The 25,588-nt window shown below is 34.8% G+C and overlaps 1 protein-coding gene across 1 annotated transcript in view; it reads left to right on the top strand.

Moving 5' to 3' along the window:
* Positions 1–20,276, top strand: part of LOC113227207 (progestin and adipoQ receptor family member 3) — a 56,433-nt gene extending 36,157 nt beyond the window's left edge. Inside the window, exons 4-7 of the mRNA XM_026460099.1 lie at positions 1,280–1,432; positions 15,631–15,819; positions 18,265–18,333; positions 18,483–20,276. Coding sequence (XP_026315884.1) covers positions 1,280–1,432; positions 15,631–15,819; positions 18,265–18,333; positions 18,483–18,647 — 576 coding nt within the window. The 3' untranslated portion in view covers positions 18,648–20,276. The remainder of the gene's footprint in view (positions 1–1,279; positions 1,433–15,630; positions 15,820–18,264; positions 18,334–18,482) is intronic.
* The last annotated feature ends 5,312 nt before the right edge of the window (positions 20,277–25,588 follow it).

The following is a 25,588-nucleotide window of genomic DNA, read 5'->3' as shown; positions in this document are numbered from 1 at the left end:
CGGCGTCGGCGAAGAGGACGCACGCGACGACTCTTCCCGACCGCATGCGTCCCATCAGCGGAGGCCAGCAGGGTGCAAGGTTGAGAGACCCTGTCCCTGTATTGCACAGGCCTCCGCCGCCGGTAGATGTCCCAAATGTTCCGGGGCATCTTCGTGCAAGTCGGCCCCCAAGATTAAGGAGAGATGGTGTAGGGGTCCGCCTAAAGGCGGACCGGTACCACTGGAGTCGCGGTAGCATCTGAAAGGAACCCCGCGGCTCCGGCGCCAGGTACGCGCAGGAACATCGTGAGGTTTTTAGTGGGTATGCTCTTAGGGACCGACGTAGTCCCCAGGAGAGAGTCCCACATATCCCCGCCGCGCGCCGTCTCTCAGCGGCGGGGAATGCGTAACGCATTTTCCTCACGGTAATAAAAAAAATAGGTTTTGTTTGCCGGGTCGAGCGCTTAAGGTTAAATGAAGGTTGCGCGTATTTTAATATATTTTTGAATACGTTCAGCGAGTTTTGTGTACGGATGTATAGTTGGCGAAATATTATTTGCATCGAATCGTCTTGTCTTTGAAGTACAATAGGACAAAAGTCAAAAACTTTGCAACACTTTCATTCATTGACACTTCATTTTAAACTTGGTAATCTTTGTGCGGAACAAACTTTGCTGAATTAGTAAGAAACCAGTCGGCAGGCGGTATATTACGAAGTATCTGGTAGCATAAAAACAACCTGATTAGTAAATAAAGAATTGAAAACTAGCATTCAGAAAATGCATTTAACACACCCATGACTCGTACGATGGACCAAGATCATAAAGTCCATGTACGTTTTTAATTAAAAGAAGTGTTAATGGTTTTATTACCCTATTGTAATAGAAAGGGTAAGTCCTTCCAAAAGATAACATTCATCGGTGCAAATAATAAAATATTTCTTTAACTATAATGCGAAATCGAAATACAAATAGTATTATTGTACAAAATCAACTGATAATTTTTATTTTTGTAATAACAAGAAGATTTTTAAAGATAAAAGAAAACCGATGTATTAAATATTCGTTTTATTCCGATAAAATATTTTATATTATTCGAATTATCCGAATACCAAACATGGGAGAATATTGCAAGCCCTAATTCCGACTGCATTGCAAAACAGCAGTTGAACTCATATGCGCGTAAGCGATCCACTTCTTACGTAGGTAACTAACAGCAGCATTTCTGTTAACTCAAAACTTCAGACAAAATGTATATTTTACGCTTGCACTCCTGTTTAACACGATTTTTTCTATTGCAGATCTGCATGTTGCTGTCAGCTCTCTACCATACGTTCTCATGCCGATCAGAGCACGATTACAACACATTCTTGATGTATGATCTCTTTGGTATAGCGCTCTCGCTACTGGCCATCTACACTTCTGGCGTTTATTATGCTTTTTGGTGCCATCATGTAAGTTGTTTTATCTGTTTGTATAACTTGTCATATCAGGAAAATCATTATCTTAGTCTTATAAATATACCAAATAAAAAAGCTTAAGATTTTAACAATATTCACCATGCAAGTTTCAATTTAGGTATAACCATTATAACTATACGTTACCTATTTTGAGAAAATTTATACATAGGTTAATTTATTTTATTTGAATAGATGTACTAATTTAGAAAACTATGTGTATACCACAAACGTTTTCGCGCAAGAATTGCGTGTAACGAGACCCGTGAGAGGATTGTCTCATCATAGACTGGTTGATTTAACAGTTCAAGGTTATACCAGTTCAAGTTGACACGCGCGCTCGAGGTCGGGTATAAGCGAGCGGAAGCTCTATGTGTCCATTAGGGTTACCCACAATAGTGAAAGTGACCTTAATATCTTTGTCTTCAATTAGATATGCATTCAAAAGAAACAACCTTTAAGACGACCCATTACATGTCTTTCTTTCCTGTTAATATTATGATTTCAGTATGCCAGACACGCACACCTATTAACTGTGGATTAGTGGGCTAGTATGCTAATTTTATAATCTTCACAATTTTGTTAAGTATAGGTAAAGCGTAAAAACCGGGTTTTGTATCATATTTTCACTAAACAAATATATTGTGTTATCATAGTTCTCATTTAAAAGTGTTATTTTGTACAGTTTTATCGTATTTAATTTGTATATAAATGAATCGTAAATATAAATTACAAAAGCACACAAAATAATCACTACTTATATAATAGCTAACTGTCCTTTTTCTACACAATGCATGCGCAAAAGATGGAAAGAGACCCATTACGTCATATAGAGCGTCAATCGCATAACAGTCTTCGTTTGTTCGACTGACAGCGCGGTTGTCAATCATGCAGTACCAATATAATAATAACTTGTAAAAATTACTGCAATAAAGTGTAAAAACAGGATTTTGTATCATATTTTCACTAAACAAATATATTGTGTTATCATAGTTCTCATTTAAGTGTTATTTTTTACAGGTTTATAATATTTAATTTAAATATAAATGTATCGTAAATATAAATACAAAAGCACGCAAAATAATCAAATAGCTAACTGTCCTTTTTCTACACATTGCATGCGCAAAAGATGGAAAGGGACCCATTACGTCAATTTCAAGAAGTTTAAACTTTTTGGTCATTTTCAATTGTTCGAACCACAAGCGATTGAAATATTTAGAACAAAGAAACTATAGAGTCGCTTTGATTTTAATCTTATTTAAAAAAATATTTTTTATTAATGAGTTTAATTCGAGCTAACGAAATAAAATGTCAAATGTATTTTTTTTGGAAGATTACAAAACTAAACTAAATCGGTTTTCGGAATTACGGTTTACGTTTAGTTGGAATATCATGCATTTCTTATAGTATACGCTTACTTTCACATTTGTAGTAAAATTTGTATGCTTGTATCTGCCCAACTCTTTATTATTTCTTAAAGTGAATTTGCACAAAATTCGACATAATAATATATATATAAAAATTAATTAATATTTACGTTAAAGGCTACTCCATCACTCTTATGTTCAAGTAATTTTCAGTCGAAGCTACATATGGTGCATTTTGTTACATTTCCAGTAGAAGCTGAATATGGTGTTTTTCGGTCCTTAAATTGTTGCAAGCAAAATTAGGCAGTACTGCAATGACGTTACAATTTAAATTAAATGTTTTAGTTTTTTATATTTCGTTACATGTCACTACGTTTGTATAGGTTAACTTCGTACATTTTTTCGTGGTTTTTGTATTAGACCCGACATCCATTTGTTGGTAAATCAATGCCGTGTGGCATCGATCTAGCATTGCGAATGTGAAAAGAGTACTGGGAAAAAGTGTTTGCATTATTAAACCATTTTCAGGTCTTATTTCGTTTTTGTACTTAAATTGACAACTTGTATTAATGAACGGATTCATTCATGGTCCAAATAGCAACGCAATGCTACGATATCGATACTGTAATAATATGTGCTAATCGTTTGCCAACTTTACGGTGCTTACCAACATTGGCTCATTCTTGCGTTCCCGGGCATCGCTGGAGTTGTTACTTACAGATACTAGTTACATTATAGTTCCACGATACTGGTTAGATTATTGTAGTACGGCACTAATTTATAATAATAATAACGCACACACTCAACATGTGTGTGCGGCACTAGGGAAACCCTGTGTCGCGGGTGCCATGGACACACACATAGACAACCACAAATTACACCCATACTCACGAGAGAAATAAATGTACGCCATACAAATATTTCTCCCGGCCCGGGAATCGAACCTGGGACCTCTGCGTGGCGGTCCGGCATGGTAACCGTTCGGCCACCGAGGCAGTATATTTATTGCTCCGACACATTACATCCGTGTAAATAATTATGTATAAGTCAAATTAAATTTCTAATACATTGATTTTGGACATGAGTAACGTATATTAAGTAATGACAGTAAGATATCTTTGTCATTACCAGTTCAAATCATGACGAGAACATTTTGACAATTCCATTGAGGTCAGAGTCAGTTCATTTTGGTATGTACATTCATAGAGATCCGTGTCATACGTTCAAGCGAAAGTGACTGAGATATATAAAATTGACTAATGAAGATGGCGAATCTAGGCGATTAAGTTGTCGGAGTCTCCAGCGCGTGCCGGTGGATTCCGGCGTATCAGGCGCCTTCCTCCACGGTATGCAGCGGCGGTATTACTCTCGCTCGCTGCTCGCTCGTCTCAGAGCTATAAAATTTATTCCTTATTCCAATTATTATAGCATAAAATATAAATTGATTAATTTAATGTCCTTTGCCTCCTCGTCCGCCACCCGGTTTGTGTTGGCCCTAAGTGTCACAGTAAGTGGAGTCACACCAATGTGTGACTCCATTACGAGTAATGATCGCTTTATTAATTACGAATCAAATCAGTATCTTCGATATGCGTCTATCAGGTACTCTTCTATCAATATTAAAGCTACTTCATGCAGGTGTGTGCTAACATATCCAATGTTGCCAAGGGAGCTCGTAATCGATAGACTGCAGTGTAATTGGATAGTTCGACATCTGGGAACTCTCACAGCGATTATGATGTCTTGGTACCTATTTGAACTGAAACAATGGAATTTAGTGTTGGTTACTTTTAAACTGTAACTATAGACTTGATCATTTTGAAAGAAGTATGAAGTAATTGTCACATAGAGATGATCGTAAAAAACAATAATTCAAACCATTACGTTAATGACAAATAATTACAGAGTACAGACAACAACGCAACATGATTGACACCTTGACTATATCAAGTATCACAATTGTATTGTACCGATGCACTACGTGCAAAATTCCAACTAAAAAAGGTTTATGTTTATGTGCTATGTATGAATTTTATGAAAGTACTTGATCGGACTTTTTATTATACATAGGGCGCACTATAAGTTTCCGGTTTTCTTACATAAACAATATTTAAAAAGTAATTACAACATTTAAAAATGGAATTCTTTAGCTGTAGAATACAGTTTCTTTCATCTGACTGTCACTCGTTTTTACATTGTTGCATCATTTTCAAAATTGGTTGTCTACATCACCATGGATTTAACTCGTGAAAATTTTCGTAGTATGATTTTCTACGAAGTGTAGTTTAACAGCTCAGCGGAGTTTCCCTCGTCTTCAAACTGCTTTTGGCGATGAAGCACCACGCAAAACGACTATTTATAGCTGGTTTGCAGAAATCAAACGCAGTCGTTTGAATTTCAATGACGAATGTCGTGATGGTTACCCGTCCACTGCTGTGAACAACAAAAACTTCGATGCTGTACGCCGTATGATGAAAACAGACAGGCATGTGACATACACGAGATTCGGGCATCTTTAGGCAAAGGCATGGATATTTTTTATTTATTAATGTGTGAAGTCAAATACAATCTACACAAACATTTGGGTGTGAAAAAGCTGTGCTCTCGGTGGACCCCACACAATTTGACTGAGGCTCAAAAAACGGATCGCGTTACTTGGTGCAATGCCATGCTTACCAGATTCAACGAAGGGGCGTTGTATTGGTTGTGGGGCATACTAACAGGTGACGAAACATGGATTTATAGTTACGATCCCAAAACAAAGCAGCAATCGAGCGTATGGGTCTTTCGAGATGAAACTAACCAAAGTGGCGCGCGTGCATAGTGCCGCTAAGCGGACGATTGCTTCTTTTTTTAATAAAACTGGACACGTGGCTACTGTTGATTTGGAGAATCGTTATACCGTGAATAGTAATTGGTACACGACCATTTGTTTGCCGGAAGTTATTGACAAACTCCGTAAAAATAACCATAAACGCCGTATCATCTTGCACCACGATAATGCCAGTTCTCACACGGCCAGACAGACAAATTAATTTTTGAAGGTGAACAACGTTGCCCTTATGAGCCATCCCGCGTACAGTCCCGACCTGGCACCGTGTGACTTTTATTTAGTTCCTAAAATTAAGAACCAGTTACGCGGTCAACAATTTTCATCACCTGAAGAGGCTGTGGAAGAGTATGAAAAATATGTTTTAGAGATTGTCACGGAGGAGTGGCATAAATGTTTTCAAAATTGGTTCATTTGTATGAAAAAGTGCATTAACGAAGAATATTTTGAGAAACAATAAATTCATTTCTGACCATTTATAGCATTGACCTACCAATGAATGGACGTCAGGTTCGCGCTAAAAAGTGTCCGCACCTGTAGGGCGTTAAAATCGCATATAGAGCGTCAATCGCGTAACAGTCTTCGTTTGTTCGACTGACAGTACCAATATAATAATAACTTGTAAAAATTACTGCAGTGAAGTGTAAAAACAGGATTTTTGTATCATATTTTCACTAAACAAATATATTGTGTTATCATAGTTCTCATTTAAGTGTTATTTTTTACAGGTATATAATATTTAATTTACATACAAAAGTATCGTAAATATAAATACAAAAGCACGCAAAATAATCAAATAGCTAACTGTCCTTTTTCTACACATTGCATGCGCAAAAGATGGAAAGAGACCCATTACGTCGATTTCAAGAAGTTTATGTAAACTTTTTGGTCATTTTTAATTGTTCGAACCACAAGCGATTGAAATATTTAGAACAAAGAAATTATAGAGTCGCTTAGATTTGAACCTTATTTTGAAAATAATTTTTTTATTCAACGTTAGCAATAACTAACAAAATATTGTTATACTCGTTTTACGGATTGGGATTTTCTAAAAGAAATCAGAAAATACATTTGCCCCACATTACGTTAGATAGAATTTTCATAATGTTAAATGTATTTGTTTAAGAAGATTACAAAACAAAAGCTAATTTTGTCTTTGTGAAAAGCATCAAAATTACTCAAAAGTTTTATTATAAATCGGTTCTCGGAATTACGGATATTTGAGTTTACGTTTGTTGGAATATCGGTACATTTCTTATAGTATACGCTTATTTTTATATTTGTAGTAATATTTGTATACATGTATCTGCCCAACCCTTTACTCCATTACTCTTGTGTTCAAGTAATTTTCAGTCGAAGCTAAATATAATGCATTTTGTTAAGTTTCCATTAGAAGCTGAATATGGTGTTTTTGGGCCCTTAAATTGTTGCAAGCAAAATTAGGCAGTACTGCAACGACCTTACAATTTAAATTAAATGTTTTAGTTTTTTTATATTTCGTTACATGTCACTACGTTTGTATAGGTTAACTTCGGACATTTTTTTCGTGGTTTTTGTATTAGACCCGACCTCCATTTGTTGGTAGGTCAATGATTTATAGTATTTTTTTCTTATTCATTCCTGAAACTATAGTGCGCCCCATGTAGAAATCACGAAAGAAAAAAAACAATGGAAATACCTTAGGGCTCTATTACTATCAGAACCGATGTCGCCAAAACTCACACATTCTTAATTTGAAACAGTACAATCTTGATATTGATTGGTCGTAGTTCCAAAAATAGAAAGAAATAAAAAATTCTGGATTCGTAATATAATTTGAACTTTACCCTGTTGGCATATCGTTGGAAGTTCAATCAATGTGCTGCTATCTAGCGGTATATTGCTAAACGACGACGAATTGGAGTTATTAATTTAATTCTCCAAAAAAGAAGCGACCATATTGCAGGAGTATAAGCTTTACTTTTGTTTCTTGTAACATAAAAATTGTTTCGACAAACAGAAAATTCAAAATTGTTTAAAATAAGAATTTCCGATGATATGAAATACCACCACGGGTAATATTTTTGGTGTGGCTATCATTTTTGCACTCCAAAAAAGCACAATAAGACATTTTTCTAGGATTTTAGAGAATTTGCACGAAACAAAGATACAACCATACCATACAAAGCGAAAATGGTGAACTAAGCGCAGATAGGTCTTTCGAGACCTATAGTTGGTACGCGTCTGACGCTAGCTAAATCCTTAGACTATGGAAACTAAAGGACATGTTATGTTGACATATATAAATCCGACGTTATATGTATATGATGCATTTCGACGTTGAAAACATAAACATGTTATTGTCTTTGTTTAACTATTGCGTGCCGTCTTAAGTCAAAAGAGATAGCGTTACACTGGTCTGTGTCAAACATGGGAATCGAAAACACGTAACGTCATCTTAAATGCCAACCGTGTCCATTTCGCAGTACCTACATGAGGCACATGATACGACTGTGTCGAAACAAATGTTTTTCCAAGTGTTTTATTGAATTATTCGCATGTATTGTAATAAAATGGACAAAAATATTGACAGTGACAACAATTAAGTATTAATAAAAATTCGTCGCTGCAGCGTTACGGGATGGGGCATTTGAAAAAGCGAAGATCGACCGAATGTAATATTGTACAGACACGTGTTATTTTTCTGTCTATAAATCACACAAAAGTCCAAATATCTCATGTAATTAGACATATTTAAGTAGTTTATTCATAAATCTTGCCATATATTGCTTTGGTTTCTTCAGATTGCCTGTTTGTTTGTATATTTTGATAATTGTTGTTAACGATTCTTTTTGAGATAGTGTTGTTCTTGGAAGCGTACATATAGTCGATATTCTGTTATTAAAATAATTCACTACGTGGTTTTTATTATTTTATTATTATTGTTTTTACTATTTCAAGTTTACCTACAAATTAAAAAAGAAAAAAGAATGGTTAGAAATCATACCGCCGTATAATAGTGCCGAATATAAACATTGAATCAAAGAACATTTTCATTTATTCCCTTCATTTTAAAGAGTCAAATTTTAACATAACTTTATATATGTAATCTAAAATGTAATGTCACTAGATTACATGATAATGCAATTCCGTCATTAGGTTTATTGGTAAATATTTTTATATTTAATTTCGATTAAACAAGACTCATTTACTAGGCATTCTCAGTTCCTGAAATTATAATTATCCACTCGTTTCCGATTTTTTCCCACTGACAACTCTTAACTACTAAAAAATCTTATTTTATAAAGCCAATGACCATGTTGGTCCAACGTTGCCGGGTGAAGGCTAATACCAACATATACTAGACAGCCTATTTGCCTTGCCTTGCCTTGCCATTGTTCGGTGTCACTCGCCTAGCTGACCGAGTGAAGGCGAGCGCTAACATGTTCCTTTGACGTGGCTTGTCACAGCTCGCAGTCGCTCGTGACTACCTACTTGTCTCGGAGAAGTGTTGATTTTTCTGTACAAATCAAAGGCGCTCGGCCGATAGTAGTCAATTGACATTGTATAATCAGACATTTGCATGCTATTTAATATATGCGAAACATGTTTATACTAACACTGTCTCTTGGTACATCTCCTGTTATATCATGTTTTAAGCAAATAAACGTATGATAATAATATTCTTGTTGATAATATTACTACTTTCATTTATTTCCAAAATAGAATGGCAGTATTAAAGATTCACTTAAATCAGTCACTGACATTAATTCTATACCAATGCATAAATACAAAAAAAGCTTACACTATTTGGAATCTGTTTAAAAATTTATCTATGAAAATATGAATCTTGAGGTTGGAAATGTATAGGAGTTATATTTCAAAGTTTTCTCTTTTTTATATGAATATAAAAAAAGAGAAAATTTTTTATTTGACAATTCAAATTACATTTTTCTGTGCAAATTCACTTTTCGTAATATTTGAGTAAAACAATAAATTCAAAATTTCATGTGACATTCCCGGAAATTCCCATATAACCTAAAATATTCCCAAATGGAATATTGATCTACTTTAATTAAATGTTAGCATGTCGCTAATGACTTATCGATAGATTATGGTACGACACTAAAGAAATCCGTCATTTGTCCGTTCAATTTTTGTTTAAGTATGCACGTTCATTCCGTAGTTAGGACACCTCCTTTCTTTTATTTTTGTTTCCATCCTTTAAGATTAAACCACTTCTATAGATACCGATATGTCAGTTACTAATGTCACATTGACAAATAATGTAGTCATATTTATAGCATAGTGATGTGTTTGGGTCAGTTCTCAATTAACTCACTGAAATAGAATCAACTAAAAATATTTTTTACTATTAATCTGCTAAACAATATTTCATCGTCTAGTATCTTCTATTACATAAATACACAGTATCATATACACAGTATCATTAATAATAAAAAAATGTGTGCATGTGTATAATTTATAGGTATGTTTAAAAAGAATTTGTCTTAATTGGAATTCAGTCCTATGTACTAAGATTAATCTGCCTTTAGCATATAACAACACTGATAACTTTCATAAGTTCTCACATGTGGTGACAACAACATAGAGGAATTCGTAAGATATGCTCGATCCGTAACTCAGTTGGTAAGAGCGCTAGCCACGTTGAGGCAACAGTCACTGGTTCAAATCCAGTTGGATCGAAGTATTTCTTTGGCTGTGTTTGTTTTATCTTTGTATCAATAATAATAATAAAGTAGTGAAGGGTTTTCACAAAAAAACAGATGAATATCATGGTAGTAAACACATCATGATATTCAATAAAATAAATAACACTGACAAAAGAAATTATTACGTAGTGCCATGTGATAATGACTATATATGCATACGTAATCATAATAATAATAATAACGCGAGTGTGTACTCGACATAGTCTCGCACTAGGGAAACCCTGTGTCGCGGGTGCCATGGACACACATAGACAACCACAAATTACACCCAAACTCACGGGGAATTAAATGTAGGCCATACAAATATTTCTCCCGGCCCGGGAATCGAACCTGGGACCTCTGGGTGGCAATCCGGCATGGTAACTGTTCGGCCACGGAGGCAGTTAATACGTATAAGTGTTTAAGTCCAGTGTAGTTAGATTTAACATTAATTTAAAAATCTTAAAAGTAGACCTATATAATTTTTGGTTTTAATGTAATTAGTGTGATTGATGATGACCATAGAAAGGAATAGACACCTCAACTGCAAGGAAGTAATACCTATAGAGTCCATAATACCTCCGTCTAAAACTCGGAATTATTGTATATTACGAGCTTTGCTCGATGGTGTAATTTGAAGAAAAGTTTTATATTTCTAAATTTTGATTTTATTTCATGAAATTTTTCTTTTTTTGTATGTCTATTTATCCGAGTACTCCGACATTTGCGAACCGATTTCGATGTTTTTTTTTCTTGGGAAGGGAATAAGTAGTCGTTTGTTTTTGTATAAAATATTGCCTTCTATTATTATTTGTTCTAGAATTTTCGAGTGAGATATTTATCCGTTCCATATGTATTACTTGAAGTTTAGGTAGGCAACAGTCACTGGTTCAAATCCAGTCGGATCGAAGTATTTCTTTGGATGTGTTTGTTTTATCTTTGTATCAATAATAATAATAAAGTAGTGAAGGGTTACTGTACACTATCTATTCCCATGTCTCGGATAATAACAGATATGTATATGCTATTCTCCACGCGTAAGTCAGTGCTCGTTTCATTTAGCAACAGATTGCAAAATCACCGTGTCACCAAATGCCTTTGACCTTCGACGCGTGCGCACATTGATGCGTACACATGTTGTATTTAGAATAGGATATTTTTTATATAAGTAACACGAAGAAATGCAATCTCTGAAAAGAAATTGATCTCGTGTGTCATAGACATTTATGAATAAATTTAGGGTAACAGATGACAAGTTGATTTATTATTTACTACTAATAACATGCTTTGGAAATAAATGATTTATATGACCAATAAAATAATATTAGTGTTCAAACGAACCTACCACGATCAAATTGAAAACGTCCTAAAGAAAGACTGGTTAAGGGTACCCTTAAGCGATAATGTATGAAAGTATTAATGCATGTTGATGAGGTAAAAGATGTGTGTCAGCCAGGATCGTGGCATGTCGAAGGCTGTGGTCTCTGCCTACCTCAATGTGAAAAAGCCGTGCAGTGTTTGTGTGTATGGTCAAATGTGCGAATATCATTCAAAAATATTCCGAAAAAGAATGGATTTTAATCAAGTTAACCTATCAAGATTCTTGGTAAAATCAATCACGACGATATGATTAAATTCATTTCTTAATATCTACTATTGCTTTAGTCTTTGTGATTTATAGACGCAGACAGAAATCAATTACATTATCACCTTAAAAAAACCTTTTTTTTGTACTAAATAAATACGCATTAGACCTCATCTCACTTGATGGAAAGTGACGATGAGGTCGACGATGGAGCATGCACACCTAAATAATGCTAATGTGCTGTTTACTCTCGCCTTGAAAGGCCCAAGTTATAGCGTTCAGGAAATATGTCTACAGGCCATGAATTCAACTCAATTGCCGTTCACCGTATAAATGAAAAAGAGTAACGCTTCGTGCGAATCTTTGTAATATCCACAATAAAAGGGTGGAACCCCAGACTACGTCTAGTCCCCCGATGATGGAAAGGTGAAGGCTTTAAGTGAAGGAATGAAATCGTGCAAGCTTGTTTATTTCAATCACATTTTTTTTTCAGTGTAAAATACTTACAAGCATTAAAAATCAAGCGATAGATACGGCAATGTGTATTTTATGACCAATACTTGAAAAAGTTACGAAGCATCTTCCCACCGCTGACTTTCACCTTTAATAAGTGATTCGCTTCATTTATCAAAAAACTGACTTTCGAGTAATCTTTAGTATATTCAAGTTCACTGACATATTAATATAATGTGAGATCTTGTTTAGCTGTAAAGACTAGATAACTAGAACAAATACATGATAGGATGTAATGATGTCCTTTATGCCCAACACCCAACAATCTCTAGAAAAACACTGCTTTTTTATATTAATTTTATTATTTTAGTAGCAGTAGAGCTCCTTGTGAAAGAGTTCGTCCAGGGAAATACTGCCACCTTACCCATTTCTGCCACCAAACAGCAATAATGTCAGCATTACTGTGTTCCGGTTTTGAAGGGTAAGGGTGCTGGTGAAATTACAGGCACGTTGGACTTGTCAACTTATCTCTCAGGGTGACGGGCGCATTAGTAGTAGTAGGTATAGGGAATTCTAATAGTATAAAAGAAAATAGTATTGTGGAAAAGTAATAGATAGGGAATTCCAGACCTCAACTTTCAAATTGACATATCAAATACTAAACCTGATTGCTTTAATTTCGACAAGCAAGATTTGATATTTCAAATTCAACGTCGGATTGACTTTCAAGGTGGTGATGGGGCTGGTAATAATTTATTTACATGTTTTATATAGCTGTACTTCTAATTACAAGATTTTAACTTTATAAAACTGGCTTCACATTCTGGGTCGATTGAAGGACTGGCGGCTCACTTAAAACTAGTTATAAGAAACTAACCGCCTTATTACAAAACATGGTCTAAGTATAGTACCTGCTAGGATTAATACTAGGCTTAGAGCATGGACTAAATAAAACCTTATTATATAACAAATTAATATAACACTAAACCGTGGATTATCTTTGGTACTAAAGTTAAACTAAAATCAAATAAGTACCTGGAAAAGAATAATTTCATATATATGGAACCTAATATTATATGGTTACTATTTTAGTAAAAAAAACCGACCTCAAAAGTCATTCATCCCCTAGTTTGCCACCCTTGGAAGTGGAATATTTTCGTCAAATTTAAATGGGATTCCCAGACACTTCCCAGAGAAAAGGACCCTCTTTCCAACAAAAAGGAATCATCACAATCGGTTCACAAACCGGACAAAGCCGGAGTTATCGTGTAACATGCATACAAACAAAAACGTACAGTCGAATTGAGAACCTGCTCCTCTTTTTTAAAGTCGGTTAAAATATTAAAATTGAAGGTTGCCAGCAAGCACTGAATTAATTACTTTGGTTTAATGATACGTTACTATAGTGCAATTTTGGTACAATGTAATCTGATTATATTAAATATGTTTGTTGAGCACAGCCTACATTCGTCTTGGTTTTGTTTCGTACTTTCTAATGTTGCTATTTCTAATTCCAATTTGTTTAAATCTGCAATGTTAACGTTATATTTGTGTTCTACTGCAATCATTTCTTGCTGTTTTTTTTTAATCTGTACGACTTTGTATTTTTGGCTGATGGTTGATGATGATTTCTTTATTTCTGTAAAACCAAGCAGAAAATGGGTAATTTTATTTTGATAATGTAAAAAGTTATAGCGGAGTAATAAAAGTATATGTTAAAAGAGAAGACACTGAAAAAATCTAAAGAGATATGAAGAAATAACGAGGTCACATATTGCAGAAAGGAAAGTTTCACCATTTTTTATTTAATACGGTACAACTACAAATAACAAACTACAAGTTATACTTAGAACTATTACAAATGTAATAATATAAATCTAATGTCGAATTATAATTATGCACAACATTTATAGTTAGTAAATATTACAATTAAAAGAAAATGAACTAGAGTAGGTACAGTGTTGTTTTGAAGTATAAAATGCTACAGATAAAATGACACGGTGGGAACGTATGCTGTTGTACCTACTATTGCCACATCCTGTATAATGGTCTATTTTGTGAAACGTTGTTCTTTGCCGGTGGTAAGCTAAACAACTGTGGACGTTGTAAATGTTTACAATGTGCATGAAACGTTACGCTTCGTTTGTTTTATGCCTACTATCAGCAAAATTAAAACCTTCCCATATTATCGAGTTCTTAGGTTTTTGCGATTGTTACATATAGGAAATGAAACTATTTTTCCGGACTTAAATCGCGTACATTTGTTTTTTCAATAAACCTTCCCATATTGTAAAATAGTTTTGTTAGCAAACGGAGATTGTAGCTTCTTCTTCTTATCGTATCGACGGCATACATTATTTATTTTTGCGTCTCAGAGTTTAGCTGGGCTGATCACGTCATAAGTAGCCGCCACGTTGAACTGTGCGTGGGATATTTTTGCCATAGTAATGAAAGGATTTGCCAATCAACGTACTCGCCGATTGTTGTCTAGGGTGCGCCAGACGAACTACGAAAAGGAATCAGGAAGAAGGAGTCATTGCTGGAAGGCTCCTTTCTTGCACCCCTTTGTAAGAGATTGTAGCTAACCCCGTTCATTAATTTGTTGACCTTTTTCTATGTGTATAAATAATAGGGTCTAGCCGTTTAACGTCATTTGTCGTCGCTTGCACGAGAAATTATCCTTGATACGGTAAGTCGTCAACTTTGCTGATAGTACGCAAACATTTAAAAGTTATTTGTGAACCCTGAAATCGTCGAATTTAGTTCTTCAAAATTCCGCAGTATGGCATAACTTGTGTTCTTATTTGTGTCTAATTTGTGGTTGTACATTTTTAGTCTAGTCTACGATGTATAAGAACGTTTCTATAGGTACTTATTAGGTACTACATGAAGTCTGAGGAGATAGTGGAGTACGTCAGATGTAAAGCCAAGTACACCCTGAGAGTCGAGCGGTTAGTCCTGCCACAACGTGAATTTCAATTCGTTTGTGGTGAGAGTACCGACCGAACATCTGTCGACCTTCATGAAGGAAGAATGTTGACCGAAGGGTGTCATATATCGGCGATTCCGCGGTCGGTAACCTGACACCAGATTCCGCCACACGTCGCCGACAATTGCAACTAGTTAGACTATTTCTAACTAGTTGCAATTGTTTTATTATATTGTATGTATGTTAGTCCTTAAGGTGTATATTATATGGGTTATGTGGCCTGAACTAAATAAAATAAATAAATTGTTTAACTCAGAAATGTTTCTCTTTCGTATTTCAGGAGCTGAAGACCTTCTACATGACGTCAGTGACTCTGATATTTATAGTGGCAATGGTGCTTCAGTGGCCGCGACTAAAAGTGCCTTATCCCGTCAAAATGTGCATGTTTATTGGCTGGGCAGCTTATGGAGTAGTTCCTACCCTGCATTGGACGTATGCTATGGGAGGATTCGATAATCCCATGGTGCAGGTAAATACCTTTTTGATTATGATTCCATGTTATGTTATATAAAACGGTTATTTGCCCACTTCATCAAATGTCCATTTTAGATAGCACAAGGTACGAGCTCAAAACACTTAACGTGTCCGTCATAACGGAAACATGCACAGTTAAAATATTAGAATAGAATAGAATTCATTTATTACAACGGCACAACACAAAAATATACAGAAAGAAATAAAAAAAGATAAAGCAAAAGTAAAAAAAACAACGAAGCAAACGTAATCCAGTTTGAAACAGTAAACTCAATTTGAGTAAATGTCATGTGTGCGGCTGTGACGTATGTTAAAGGATCCACTCAGCTAATGTCACAGCCAAGTAAAGGCTGTGAAGCGAGTTTTTGTAACGATATTGTACATAACATTATGAACTTTATGATCAATTGTGTAACGTACAAACTAGATACGAGCCAAAATCTTCCGACGAATTCTCGCGCACGTAAATTCGCTTCCTTTCCGTTCCGTCGCAAAATAAATTGAGCCTAAGACCATTAAAAATTTCCATATTCTGAACATATCCCTTTTTTATGATATCCCATAAAGTGAGACAATAAATATTTCTGATTTCATGATATTGTTACATATCCGCATCTTTGTTAGCGGATGACAGATTTCTATTTTTACCTCCATAATATCACAATACTTTGCGTGTTAATTTAATTTCCATATTTTTCATGAGCCAACAAAGTTAGATGATATATATAATATATATATATATATATCTATCTATATATATATATACCATAATGATGAAAACCAGAAAGGTAACAGAAATGGCTTCTGTTTCGGCGTCCACAAAGAAGATCCAAAGAAGTCCACTAATAAAGAAAAATCTACTTACGTCATAGTACTGACCGATAATGACTATTGAAAATCACAAAACGTTTACCTTGCAGCACGAGCGTTCAGTTTAATACCATTTGCATAATATTGTTTACGGAATCAATCATTACTTATTGTTAACGCGTTGAATCGAACTGTTTAACGATTTGTCACATTAGAATAACAGAATAGGCTATTATTTTTTATTGGGCAAACAGTGATCTGGTTTCTCTGTACGTAGTTACAGAGGTCAAAGAGAATGATTCGTTTCGAAGTTGCATAAGTAGATATATCCAGCGCATAATAATCTTTCGTACGTACACGCATATCATCACGCCTGTCCCCCACGGGGTAAGGCAGAGACCATGAACTTGCACCCGCTACGCTCCTGAGAAATGCCCTTTTAACGACGAAAACGTTATTAAATAACATTAATTACTACATTTTACTACAAGAGAAGTAAATTTTTGCAGTAGAGTTCCTTGTGAAAGAGTGCGTGCTGCCACCTGAACTATTTCTGCCGCCAAGCAGTAATATGAGCATTACTGCGATTCGGCTTGGAAGGGTAACAGTGCTACTGGTGAAATTAGAGGCACATGGGACTTGTCAACTTAGGTCTCATGGTGACGGATGCAGTGGCAGTGCCCCTCAGATCTTTGCGACTCAAAACTCTGAGTGGCACAGCAATTGTTATGGGGACAGGCGTGTCGCTTACCACCAGGTATCACGCATGTCTTCTTCGTCCCGTCAAATGGTGTCAAAAAAGTGGGTTTTTTAAATGTATTTTTCCCAAGAAACTACAATACAATCCAAAATTGTTTATTGTACATTCTGTACACCAAAACGAAACAAATACAATACAATTAAATAAAAAAAGACTGGTACAATGGGAAAGCTTATCGCTTTAAGCGATTTCTGCCAGACAACCTTTGGATGGAAGTAATTATGTAAGTCACAGGAAAAACTACTTTCATAGAAAAAATATATTCAGGGAAAATATAATAATGTATTCATTATACATATATGTATATTCTCTAAAGTACTGTGAAAAAAATTCGGGATGGCTACATAAGACATCAAATTAAGTCATTAAGTCACAATTGAGGTGCCGGAATTCCGGTTCATATACTCCATTACGTGACTACTTCTACCAGTATTTCGTAGCTTGAGAAATTGCATGCGGTATCTTACAAAATGTTCTAGGAATAAATATCGCAGAACGTAATACGTTCTACTGTTGAGTTGCTGTAATAGTGACAGGTATATCGAATTTGTACTTAATATCATATCGTCTGCTTAAGGGTAAAAACACGTAAGTGACATTTTCCACAAAAATCTCCAAATTACGTACCCGTTGTAAGAAATTCACCATCTTTCTGCAGATAAAACTCTTGTTAAGTTTATAGATTTTTGTTATTGAGTTTCACGTGCAGAAAGATAGTGATTTTCTTACCATAGCTACACAAATTAAAGACTTTTGTGGAAAATGTCACATAAATAGTTTTACCTTTAAACAGACGATATGCTGTGTGGTACAAAACATAGGATGACCAAATATCTCAATTCAAATGATGTGACTTTTATGTTGTTTCAGATGTTCTTTCCTAGAGTAATAGGAATGTACGCCATCAGTGGCACAGCGTTCATCTTTTATGCATTCAAGGTAACTTCTACTTTTACGGTGTATATATAATATTACAGTTATTATTAAAATAATACGCTATTGCAAATGTAAATACAAATTACAACTCACTTTTTTTTATTAAAGTCATTTTTGTGTATTTGTTAATAGAATTCTTCCTTACGTTTCAGATCCCAGAACGATGGTTCCCGGGGAAAGTAGACTATTTGGGTCATTCGCACCAATGGTGGCACATTTTCGTTCTAGGGGCGTTGTACTACTGGCACAACTCAGCAATGATTTACGTACAATATCGCATGAACCACGGCTGCGCCAATAACATGCGGATATATTAAACTGTATTTGTGGTTAGGTTATAATAATTTTTATTTTAATCAATTCCAAATTCAAAAACAATTCCAATTGTCATGATATAGGAAAATTGTATTTAGCAAATTGTATTTTTTGACTGTATAGGCTACTGCGCGATAACGTTGGCGCCAAAAAGCGAGTCTAGCGCCAGCGAAGCTCAGAACTAGATAACGTCAATTTTTTGAGTTTTAACGACAATGATTTTGTTCTCTTGTCAATCTGTTTTATAACAATTATTAGACATCCCACCCCTCTGGAATTGTGGAATTCTCAAATACGGTACCTTAAACAGTGCCAGGACGCTATCGATTGCGTAGAACAGTTGTATGGCAATTTGTAGTTTTTCTTGTGACCGCTAGGGGCGCAGCACAATATGCTATAACACATTTCGATCCCTTACTTTCTCAAACTCGTATCTTATAAAGAGTGATTATTCAGGAGATGGCAAAACTTTCTATTTTAAATTACTTGTCAAGGGCGTTAATTGAATCAAGTAAAAGCCATTTTGTAAATATAAAGGAAATGTGATGTGAAATCTGCTTGCAAAATTTGTAGGTATATACATTCCATTTTTTTTTCATTTCAGTAGCTTTGTGTTTACGAGTTTGAGAAAGTAAGGCGACGATTTGTCAAATATTTTTAATGGTAGCTTTTGTGGCTATTGGCACTGTGAAACACATTGTAGAAGTACTAAATAAGGCAGAATGATCATTAAGTCGATAGAGCAATGACTTTACTGCAGAGAACTGATGGCTACAAAATATAGCAGAATTTACTGTAAGTGATTTCACTAAAATGTTTTCAATAGAAATTGACGTAAAAACAATTCATTGTATTCGAATTAAAATGTCGCTTCGTTTACTCACAAAATAGTTAACACGTGCATGTAAAACGACCCTTTCGCTATCTGCACACATTATCCTTCGTATGGTCCACGTACGAAGTCTCCCAGGACGCATTGTAGGATTTCAAGATGGCGCTGCGACTACATTCATAATCCTGCATTACGCGGCGGACTGCAATACAGGATAATTAATGCCCCCATAAACGCCTACTCAGTTTTATGACTCGTGTCACAGTGATTTAGCCAAGGACCAAAGCAATAAAAGCACCAATTCCTTCTGGAGGATATGGTCAAATTTTATGAGGCTATTTTTTTCATAAATAAGGTGTAATGCACATTCCAGATACAAATATTTTATTTAGCCTTGAATGTGTCCAAACGTTGCTATTTTCTAATATCACTTTTCTAATATCAAAAAATAACCGATAAAAATGTAACTTATTGGGCATAATTCTGTTAAAATAATCGTGCAAAATGATGCACTTCTATTGGTTTACCACATTAATTCTTTAGTAGAAAACATTTAACATTTAGACACATGCTTTTGCCTACCAAAACAGGAGATTTATTAAATAAAATTGAAATGTATAATATTACATAACAAATTTATTTTAATTTTTACGTAATTATTAGTAAAAAATAATATTACTTTATTGGCTTGCGATACAATAAAAAATAATGTGTGGAATGGGTATAGGAATCTATAAAGAACTATACTGCCCTCGTAACGAAAAAAGGCACAACTATGCGTATTTAACACAGCAGTAGAGTATATTGCCTATACTATTGCTATTATCAAATTAATTATGATTGTTATTTTTTATTGTCACTTATCTGTGATTAAACATCGATCCCATTTTATAATTTTTAACATTCTATTTTTTTAGTTGTTTTTTATATTGTTTTGGACTGGGGCTAAAAATAAAATGTTTTTATTTACTTCTTTGTTTTACTGAGCCTTGGTCTCATATCGCAATAAAATAATTAGGTAAAGGTAATAATAATATATTTTTTGATAGGTAATTGCTCTACAAAACGTTTATTTGTTACTCGCGCCATCTATATTTGAATAGTGGCTATGAAATAGTACCTCTACTACGCAATAGATGGCGCTGATATTAGATCTCTAAATACACGTTAGATGGCGGCATAAGTAAAATTTTAACGTTACTGAAGCTGTTAGCAGCCACATTAAAGAGCGTACGTTTTGTCGAATTTAAATGTTTTATATAAAATGCTTACATATTTAAAAATTACTATAAACACCAGACTTAACTAACTTACTACATTGTTAAACACAGTTATTTCTTAAAAGTAGGTATATTTTTCATATTTACCATTGCGTAAACCACTCAACTCAATAACTGTGCACTAAAAACAAACAACACCAATCATGGAAAATATTCGTATCGATATCATACAAAAATCCATTAGCCAAAAATAAAACTGATGCTGGGCTCTCGGGGAAACGTAATCAAACAAAATATTGATTTTACATACCAACGAACATGAATCTTTTTTTTAGTTATTGCATAAATGAATCTGTCGGTGCACACGATCGCTTTCGCGCAACGTTGAACACATGAGTTTATACAAAAGGACCGAGTGTAACTTGGGAGCTCCATTATTTTTATATAGAGCTTGTTTTTGTTTAAATACTCGTAATTATATAAATAGGTCAATAAAATTTAGTTTTTTTGGAACAATCTAGTCAGCGCCGGCGCTAGTTCATGTAGAACCCGGGTGCAATCAAACCTTGGCGCTGTCAAAAAATATATAGTAAAATTGAAAATATTATACACTGATTAGTACACGGTGTTAAAATAATATTCCTAAAAATTTTCACTATAGAAGCAAAATATAAACTTACCTCGAAATTTTACAAGAAAGCTGCTTAATAGGTACTTTACATATATCATTTTTTTTTTCATATGACTGAACTCAATTTTCAACTGAACTAAATAGAACACGTATACTATACGGTATACATTTTTGAATTGGTTTTAAATTCGTTTGTAAAAAAATTAATTCTGATATGAGTGTTCCTGCTGCTTGACCCGTGCTAAAGAACCGATTGAGTACGGGAAAAATTCTAATTTTAGCTAAGGTAGTATCAACCTTTAAATCCCTACTCCCGTGTGTGCCGCAGACCCTGCTCCATAGGCAAAGCCGACACCGAGTCTCATACATTTAAAGACAGATCTCGTAATTAGAACTTTCTTATTTCCTTGTTTGTCACGAAGTGTTGTGTTAGAAGATCGTCTAGTCGGGAGTGTTTCGGGGAAGTTAACTGTTAAGTTTTTTTAAGTTGTGCAGATAAGCTTGCTAATTACAATTACCTCTTGTATCAGTAAACAGAGAAAACGCTTAGAAACCGTTGTCGGAGACAATTCTCTACGAGCTTTTCATAGACATTTCAGAGAAATTTAATGTCTCCACAACACACATCGCACCTGTCTAGCGTTGTGGAATATGAATTACTGACAATAGATTTATGAAAATGTAATTTATGTTAAGAAAAATAGGAATTATTTTATGAAAAGATAGTGACAGACATAACATACGAGGAACAAAAATAAACTAAGTACCTGTTCTTGACAGTCGTCTTCACAAAGTTGCTTTCCCTTCTATTTCGTTTGATATTCAAAAAACTGTAATTAAACAATATTTATTATAATTATTAATACAAAGATCGAACACTCAGAAAAAATTCCTTCGACCCGGCCGGATTCGAACCGACGTCTTCTAGCTTACCGTACCAGACGCTATACCAACTAAGCCACGGAACGAACCATCGGACCTCACGAATTTTTGTATGTGCTTGCGTCGTGTCTTTGTATATGAATATCAATTCAATAAAAATTTAAAACAATCTTTATACTAAAGGTTATTTATTATGCAGCTTCTGCATACTTGGAAGACAAAAATCTGTCGTAGAGATCCGTCTAGCTCTTGCAGGTAGTCTCCGGTCAACGATGTTTGAAATAAATATTATAAATAAATTACAAATGTGTCCACAAAAGTTTATTGACACAGAGCAACCCTTAGAGTTTCTTGTTCTTTTCTCGTTGCTTTATGTTCACAAGAAAGATTAGCAAAGAGTGTTTCATGTTCATATCACGCGGGCTCATCACGTGCGAATTTTCAGAATACTTTTATCTCTTAACTGGGAGTTTTTTTAGTAGAAATCTGTCCCATAGCGGGCGCTCTACCTCCACGGAAAAGTGTGGAAGTGGCGAAAAAAATAAAGATAAACGGGCAATATATTCATTGCGCTGCGAGCGGACCGCTGTTGACTCAGTGTAGTGGAAAATATGCCGCTTTTGTCGCCTCGCAATCCATCCCATCGGATAACTGATGGACTGTTTAAAAAGAACCATCGGAAACGTACACTGTACTAATATGAAACGTGTACATTAACAGAATACTATCTCACACAAGACAACTAACATAGTACATGTATTATCTCAAAATTGCTTTAAGTTATATTAATATTACCTATTTAATTTCTAAGCGTCAGTGTTGTCCTGTCACTTTGAAATTAAATTGTTTACGAAAGACGTATATACAAATATAGCGAAATTTTGGAGATATAACATTAATATAACGCAATTTTTGAGATAATACTATGTTAGTTGTCAAGTGCGATCAATAGTTCTTGTTTTTTGAGTCGTACGAGAGTACCCTTAAGATTGAAAGGAAAATTTAAATTTACGAATTGAAAATAGCACTTTAAGTCCTTATCTTAGACTTTGATTTTTGAAAACGCAATATTAATTAAGACTTTCTGCGTAAAAGTGGTGTAACACCATTCATGGTGTTACATCTTCCATATGCATTGAAATGCATATAGAAGACGCGGGATTTCAAATTTGCCACATTAATTTTATACATAGTAGTCATACATAATTATTAAATGTTTTTTACACATGAAAATAGCGTCCAGATTACGTACTTTAGTATCATATACAGTATTATTGTAGAACAAAAATTTAATGCGAGTTACAAATGACCTACAATTATATGGACGTCGGGTCCGCGCTAAAAAGTGTTCGAACTTATAGGGCGTTAAAATCGTATACAGAGCGTCATTCACGCTTTAGTCTTCGTTTGTTCGACTGACAGCAAAGCAAGCAAAATTAGACAGTACTGCGATGACATTACAATTTAAATTGAACGTTTTAGCTTATTCATATTCCTTTACATGTCACTAGGTACGTTTAAATAGGTTGACTTAGGACATTTTTTTCGTGGTTTTTGTATTAGACCCTTTTCGTGGTTTTTGTATTAGACCCGTCGTCCATACATATAATTGTAAGTCAATGCGAGTTACACTACTTTTGTTCTGCTAGCCTTAATTATAGTTTTATTTTATACATTCATTTTACTATAGATTTTTTATGTATTAGTGTGTCAACAATTGCTTAATATATATGTATTCGTATGTACATTTGGTATAGTTAATTTATCAATGTAATTATTAAGTATGTAGTATTCAATTCCTTTATTTATTTATTTTTATTATCCAACTCAGCAGCTTAATTTTTATTGCCTCTCCCGATCGGAGACTGCGTCTGTTCCAAGTCGAGGCGCACATTTGCGATTCACAACTGGCCGATCGGAAATTTTTGACATTTCTAATCGGAACGTTAGTTGATTTAACTCACTAATTAGAAAGATATAGTAGGAATCAGGTTCATCTTCTCGCTCAGAAATACCATCTGATTTCGAGACTACCCGGTCGGATCAATTCAAAAAAATCAGCACGCAGGAAATCTCTTTATCGGATACGCTCGCTTTTGTACACTAACATTTTAAATGATTTGTTAAAGTACATAATTTGTTTTGTGGTATAGTAAACAGTTTACATACATTTACACAATTAGCAACGAAATTTTATTAGCATTTAACTGAAACATATCGCATGTAAAGTAAATTGAGTTGATTGTATCGAAGCCGAATCATAAGCGACGCAAATCTTATTAACCCGCCTATCTTAGAGTTGTACACATTGACAAAATAATGTCGATAATCGATAGATTCTACAGTCTTTATACTAGCAATATTAGTAACTAGGGATCAACATTGTACGTCTGCAGGAGAATAAATGAAATTGGTTGCATGTTGCTGAATATTTTTTTAAAAAAACAATGTTTTTTGTGTTAATTATGTTATAGTAGCAATAGAGCGCCTTGTGTAAGAGTTCATCCAGGGAAGTACTGCCACCTTGCCTATTTCTGCTGCCAAGCAGTAATGTCAGTATTACTGCGTTCCGGTTTTGAAGGGTTAAGTGTGCTGGTGAAATTACAGGTACAAGGGAATTGTCAAGTTGTGTCTCAGGGTAACAGGCGTAGTGGCAGTGCCCCTCAGATCTTTGCGATTTAAAGCTCTGAGTGGCACTGCAACTGCTATGAGACGTATAACTTACCACCAGGCACACGACTTGTTTGTCCCGTCACTTGATATTATAAAAAATTTAAAAAAAAACCATAAACAGGCCGGCTACACACTCGGTGTAAAGCATTTTAAAGTGATACTCGCCGACCATAGACATTTGCAAGCAACTAAGTGTAGGGATTTGGTATCGTAAGTGCAAAGCCGGTCGCGGAATTTAGATCTCCACGGCTTTACATAAAACACCAGTATTACTAACACGCCACGCGCTAGCATCGAGTAACATTTTTCTTAGCAGTCCAGTGGTGGGGCTACCGTGTGTGGTACCAGCGCTACATACTGTATCAATGTAATGTCGCGCTCGTGCCGCCGAAAATCCGTTCCCGCCGTCACCTTTTCGTCGACGTGCCGCCGCCGGCCGGTTGGTCTATTATCGGCGCTCATATCTAATTAGAAGGCAATTATGCAATCTTTTTCAGAAACGTTATGTCGAATTTCGATAGCACCTTTGATATAATAAAACCACATCTGTAAAATGACAACTTTTCAGGAGAGAGGTTTAATTATTCTACCAACGAAAACAATCGATAATTTTTTATGCTTAAATAGGAGAAATATAAAATTTTACATATACATAATTTGTTTCATGTAACTTGTGTTATTTCTTGTCATAAAAGCATTTTTGAC

Source organism: Hyposmocoma kahamanoa, unplaced genomic scaffold (assembly GCF_003589595.1).
Source record: "Hyposmocoma kahamanoa isolate Upper Pololo Valley unplaced genomic scaffold, ASM358959v1 202, whole genome shotgun sequence".
In the NCBI taxonomy this organism is placed as follows: Eukaryota; Metazoa; Arthropoda; class Insecta; order Lepidoptera; family Cosmopterigidae; genus Hyposmocoma; species Hyposmocoma kahamanoa.
The sequence above is the reverse complement of the archived record's forward strand: the minus strand, read 5'-3'. Positions and strand labels throughout refer to the sequence as shown.